Source organism: Anomaloglossus baeobatrachus, chromosome 1 (assembly GCF_048569485.1).
Source record: "Anomaloglossus baeobatrachus isolate aAnoBae1 chromosome 1, aAnoBae1.hap1, whole genome shotgun sequence".
NCBI classification, from domain to species: Eukaryota; Metazoa; Chordata; class Amphibia; order Anura; family Aromobatidae; genus Anomaloglossus; species Anomaloglossus baeobatrachus.
The window spans coordinates 391,482,383-391,488,382 of NC_134353.1; the positions used below are offsets into that span (position 1 = coordinate 391,482,383).

Consider the following 6,000-nt stretch of genomic DNA (forward strand, 5'->3'; position numbering starts at 1 on the left):
CACCCCTCACTGATCAGCTCTGGTAGCAGACGGATGGGAACACTTTGAGCGGATCTGATGAGTTCAGCCCCATTCAAAGTGAAGCACGCACTGCCAAGCTGTTAGCTGATGCAGCACAGCTCCTATTCTTTTACATTCTTTGAAGTAAACTGTGACTTAATTTACATAGTAGTTAATGGGAGAAAGTGGATCTCAAAATTACTACTCACAAAAAGTTAGGGATATTTGGCTTGCAGTTGAAATTTCAGGATGATCCTAAAATGCACTACAATATTTTCAGGTGAACTTAGGCCGATTTCACACATCCGGCTTTTCGCCGGTTTGCCGGATCCGGCGCTCTCCCGTACAGACAATACAGTACAGTGACAGCGCTGTAACTTCCGGGTCACATGCGCCGCTCACATGACAGCATGTGACCGGCGCTTATTGCGCTGTCACTGTACTGTAGTCACTGTATGGGAGAGCGCCGGATCCGGCAAACCGGCGAAAAGCCGGATGTGTGAAACCGGCCTTAAAGGGAATCTGTGATCAGGTTTTTTGCTATGTAATCTGAAGACAGCATGCTGCAAGGGTAAACAGAGACTTCAGCCATGTGTCTCTTATCACAAAGTGTGTTTTTTTTACCTGCAATGTTAGTTTAGATGGTATTCCCATCTGCAAGATCCCACCCCAATATGTAGTAGGTATAATAATATAATATATATTTATTCATTTATATAGCGCTATTAATTCCACAGCGCTTTACATACATTGGCAACACTGTCCCCATTGGGGCTCACAATCTAAATTCTCTATCTGTATGTCTTTGGAGTGTGGGAGAAAACCTGAGTACCCGGAGGAAACATACACAACACGAGGAGAACATACAAACTCCTTGCAGATGGTGTCCTTAGTGGGACTAGAACCCAGGACCACAGCGCTGCAAGGCTGCAGTGCTAACCACTGAGCCACCGTGCAATAATGGTGTAATAATAATATTACACATACCCCCAGTTAGAAATCTAGTATGGTTTTCCTGATATAGCCATGCCTCATATCTCATATGCAGGGCATTGCAACTTAGGTATCCATGGATACGACCTCTCGCAAATAACTCACTATGAGTGGCTGTAACCATGGATACCTAAGCTACAATGCCCTGCACATGAGGTAAGAGACTTTGCCATATCAGGAGAACTATACTACAATTCTAATTGGAGGTATTTGCTAATAATATTATATTATATATATAAAATACATATATTATATACATAATTATATAGTATATTATATGTAATAAACACCTACTACATACTGGATAGGATCTTTGAGATGGAAATAACCCTTTAACTATTTGTGCAGCATGTGACTAGCATAAAATAAACAGCATCACTGTTATATTTCTATTTCTCCCCATAAAAAGTTAAAAAATGTAGGCAATTAAATGAAAAGCAAAAAAAAAAAAATAAAAATCACCACTGTCACACTAGAAAAAGTAGTAACATCTTATAGAGTAACCGTTTTATTTTTCTTTTAGAAACCAACTGTAGCCATGAAATAAGAAAATTAGTAGTTAGTTAGGGACAGGTGAGTGTGTGTGTGTGAGTGAGTGTGTGAGTGAGTGTGAGTGTGAACACATGCGGAGTGCGGGAGGGGGCGGAGCCGAGCGGGGAAGTGTCGGGCTCCCTGCACACGTATCCAGGGTAAATATCAGGTAACTAAAAGCAAAGCACTTTTTGCTTGGTTACCCGATATTTACACTGGTTACCAGCGTACACCGATTAGTGCTGGCTCCTTGCACACGTAACCAGTGTAAATATCGGGTAACTAACCAAAGCGCATTGCTTGGTTACCCGATGTGTATCCTGGTTACGGGTGCAGGGAGCCAGAGAGCGCATGCGCAGCAAAATCCTACGGATTGCGCTGCTCAAAAAATGTTACAGGCTGCGTTGCTCCCGCCCCGCGGTCAGTTAAAAAATGACTGACCGTGACGCAGCGGATGCAACGCAGCATCATCAGTCGCAATCCGTCACTAATAGAAGTCTATGGGGAAAACCAGGATTCCTGCAAAATATTTTGCAGGATACCGTAATTCCTCAGGGCGACGGATTGCAACTGATGCAAAACAACGGAAGTGTGAACCTAGCCGTACATGGCTGCTAGATCGGGTCCTGTGAATCAACTAGTACTATCTATAGTTAAGATAAGGTTAGAAGATTGCAAATGGAAAATTAATGTTAATCGCAATCTATTTTTGTATGGAAAGCAAATCAAGAGTCTCCCCCACAAATCAGCAGAGATAGACTGGGATATGCAACCTCTATCAAATGTATATCAAAAAACCTATGCTCTATGGCCACTGCAATATCACAGGGGTGTTATACCAGCTACTAACAGAGCTGCTGATACAGTGAGGAAAGAGGGGGTTCCAGCACTCAAGCTTAGTGGTCACTGACCTCTACTGTTATTGTTGATGGGAGTGAGAACTGATCTGCACCACTCTAATAGGAACACGGCCACAGTGGTTAGAAGCGTTGGTGCAAATTGACGTGCAGGACCCAGTCTAGCAGCCAGGTCAGTATTCAAAGGCGGTTGATTGGGACACTTGAGAACTGCATATTTATTGGCATCTCTAGAGAGATAACACGTGCATGTCCCACTGCAACAATGAAGTTAGCCCAGATCCAGATGCCGGGAGGAAGGGGTCCTGTCCAATACCCAGGTTACTGACCTGGCTGCTGGACTGCGTCTTGAGAACTGATTAGTACCAACTATACTTGTATTTGTCCTGAGACTTCAACAAATTGCACAACAGACCCATGAGAAGTGCACAGCTCCTGCCTGAGCACATACATATAACAAAGGTTTCATAGCCTAGGCCAGTGATGGCGAACCTATGGCACGCGTGCCACCAGGGGCACGCAGAGCCCATTCTGCTGGCACGCGTGCTGTCGCCTGATCCTGCAGGTTTGATCTGCTGGTGTGATCGCTCCAGCAGATCAAATCTGTGTTGGAGCGGAGGAGAAATTTCTCCTCGCTCTGACACTCCTCCTCTCCCAGGCTGCAGGTGTGTTGCCTAGGAGACGGAGGAGCGTCAGTGAGCGGCGCCGGTGTAATGACGTATTCTGGCCGCATGGGAACTGAGGAACCAGCGGCGCGCAGCGGGAGAGCGTGTGCAGGAAGGTAAGTTGTGTGTTGCTTTTTTTTAATTTTTTTTTATATAACTCGTGTGCGGCTGTGCCAAGGTGGGGATGGGAGGGCCAGCGCCAGCATGGGGTGGGGGAACACACATGGCAGCGTGGGGTGGGGGTGGGGGAACGCACATGGCAGCGTGGGGTGGGGGTGGGGGAACGCACATGGCAGCGTGGGGTGGGGGAACGCACATGGCAGCGTGGGGTGGGGGAACGCACATGGCAGCGTGGGGTGGGGGTGGGGGAACGCACCTGGCAGTGTGGGGCGGGGGAGGGGGAACACACATGCCAGCATGGGGGGGGGCATGCATGCCAGGATGGGGAACAATGCATGCCAGGATGGAGGAAACATACATGCCAGGATGGAGGAAACATACATGCCAGGATGGAGGAAACATGCATGCCAGGATGGAGGAAACATACATGCCAGGATGGGGAAACATACATGCCAGGATGGAGGAAACATGCCACGATAGGGTACATTTGCCAGGAAGGGGAACATTTACAAGGAAGGGGTACATGCTAGGAAGGGGGACATTTACCTGGATGGGGGAACATTTACCAGGAAGGAGGTAAATTAACCAGGATTGGGAACATTTACCAGGATGGAGGACATTTACCAGGAATGGGGTACATGCCGGGATGGGGGAACATTTACAAGGATGGGCAATGTGTCAGGATGGGGTACATTTGCCAGCATGGGGGAACATGCCAGAATAAGGTACATTTACCAGGATGGGATACATTTACCAGGATGAGGTATATTTACCAGGATGGGGCCATGATGGGGACAAATATACCAGAATGTAGGAAATATATATCAGGATGGGGGACATGTTTACTAAGGAAGGACATAACTACATAATGAAAGGGGAGGATAGCAACTCGCACGTCTTTATGGGATTTCAAGATGTTCAGACTTTGAAATGTAGATGTAGATTACAGGGTGAAATCTGATTGCTTTCCAGGCTAAAATATCTGTCTAATATGCTGCAATTTTTTCCAGAAAGATCAATCCAACTGCTGTGTCTGGAAAGGGCAGGGGCTCAGCTTCAATATGTGGTAAGCATGCATGAGCGTGATGCCCCCTGCTGAAGACAAGACTGCAAAGGTAAGATTAAAATCAATTTTTTACATAATAGTATTGATTGGCACTTCGGAAAAAAAAATGGGTTTAGGGCTACAGTTTGGGCACTCGGCCTGTAAAAGGTTCGCCATGACTGGCCTAGGCCGTCTAATGTATGCTCTGCGCCCTGTGCACAGACAATGTGTGCCCCATCTGCTGGACACTTATTGCTAGTCTGTTGCATGATAGGAGAGATCTCAGTATCCAGAGCACTGCAATAAATAACAGTGTTGGTGCAGTTGGGACTCCACCAACCTCAAACACCAATGGTCTTTCGCAATAGTGCGATTATCGGGTGAGTGGCACTTTGTGGCTGCACTATCTGCCATCCTATAGCACAGGTGCCCATCTAGTGCAGGCCATAAATCATAAACCGCCGATTATATAAGCAGCTCATCACCGCCATGGGATAAGATTTCACAAAATCAAAAGTTTGTTCTGCAGAGAAAATCCACAATACAAACTCACTGGCATCCACAGTGGGTCACTTGACATCAGGGGTGTTCACACCTACATAAAGTGCTATTTTCTGCACCAGAACAACCTTCTCCTTTACTTTTTTTTCTATTTTTAAAGCTTTGTTTTTATTTATTACTTAAAACCCTTTGCTTCCGCACTGAAACACCTGTGCCCCCCATCTTTACAGGTTCTCAGGCTCCCCACAGGCGCAGAGGGAAAAACAGGCAAGTTCTAGTGAAGGAGGTACTCAGCGGCCATAGTCACCGCCACCATGAGTTCTGCATACACATAACGCAGCATTTACACCAGGTGTGAACACAGCCACAACTTTCTAGACACCGGCTGGTGTAATACAGTGCAGTCTGCACAGAAGCCTGGCAGCACCATAGTGTGTACATTATGTCGGGCAGCTCTGTACAGCGTGCCACCAGAGAAGAAGCTAGTGCCCCACACTGCACAGCCCGCACCACAACAAAGAGGAAGGCTCACCCGCCCCACTCCGGCCCTTCTCACTCCTAACACTCCCGACGCCTCTTCCTCCATGCCTGAAGACACAGTGCGGCCGCAGGCAACTCTCACTGAACGGGCATTTAATGCCCCGGAAATATCCGGTATTCTTCAACATCCCAGAGTCTACGCTAGCCGGTCACTGCGGCGGCCAGGAGATAAATGCCTAATCCTAGTGGGCGACAGGACCTCCAGTGACGTCATCAACATACGACCTTTGTGGGCGGAGCCTATTGGTCATTGCCGGAAGTGTGGTGTTTGTGTGTGCAGTCTCTTCCGAAGCTTGGGTAAGTAGCTTACGCGAGAAGGTACGGCTGACGTCACAGGTCATGTGACACGCTGACATCAGTCACATGACACAGCTGCAGAAGGGAAAAGCTTAACTGTCTACAGTGAGCTGACAGCCAGAGATTTCTCTCTGATACATACGAGGCGTGTGGGGGCGCACTGGAGGCATATAGCCTAGGGAATATGTGGGGGCGCACTGGAGGCATATAGCCTAGGGAATATGTGGGGGCGCACTGCAGGCATATAGCCTAGGGAATATGTGGGGGCGCACTGGAGGCATATAGCCTAGGGAATATGTGGGGGCGCACTGCAGGCATATAGCCTAGGGAATATGTGGGGGCGCACTGGAGGCATATAGCCTAGGGAATATGTGGGGGCGCGCTGGAGGCATATAGCCTAGGGAATATGTGGGGGCGCGCTGGAGGCATATAGCCTAGGGAATATGTGGGG

General features: G+C 47.8%; 1 protein-coding gene across 2 annotated transcripts in view; it reads right to left on the bottom strand.

The window, feature by feature from the left end:
* Positions 1 to 5,462, bottom strand: part of REXO1 (RNA exonuclease 1 homolog) — a 203,595-nt gene extending 198,133 nt beyond the window's left edge. For both annotated transcript variants that reach the window (XM_075352558.1, XM_075352557.1), the window contains exon 1: positions 5,245 to 5,462. In XM_075352558.1, the coding sequence (XP_075208673.1) occupies positions 5,245 to 5,380 (136 nt within the window). In that variant the 5' untranslated portion in view covers positions 5,381 to 5,462. The remainder of the gene's footprint in view (positions 1 to 5,244) is intronic.
* Positions 5,463 to 6,000: the final 538 nt, after the last annotated feature.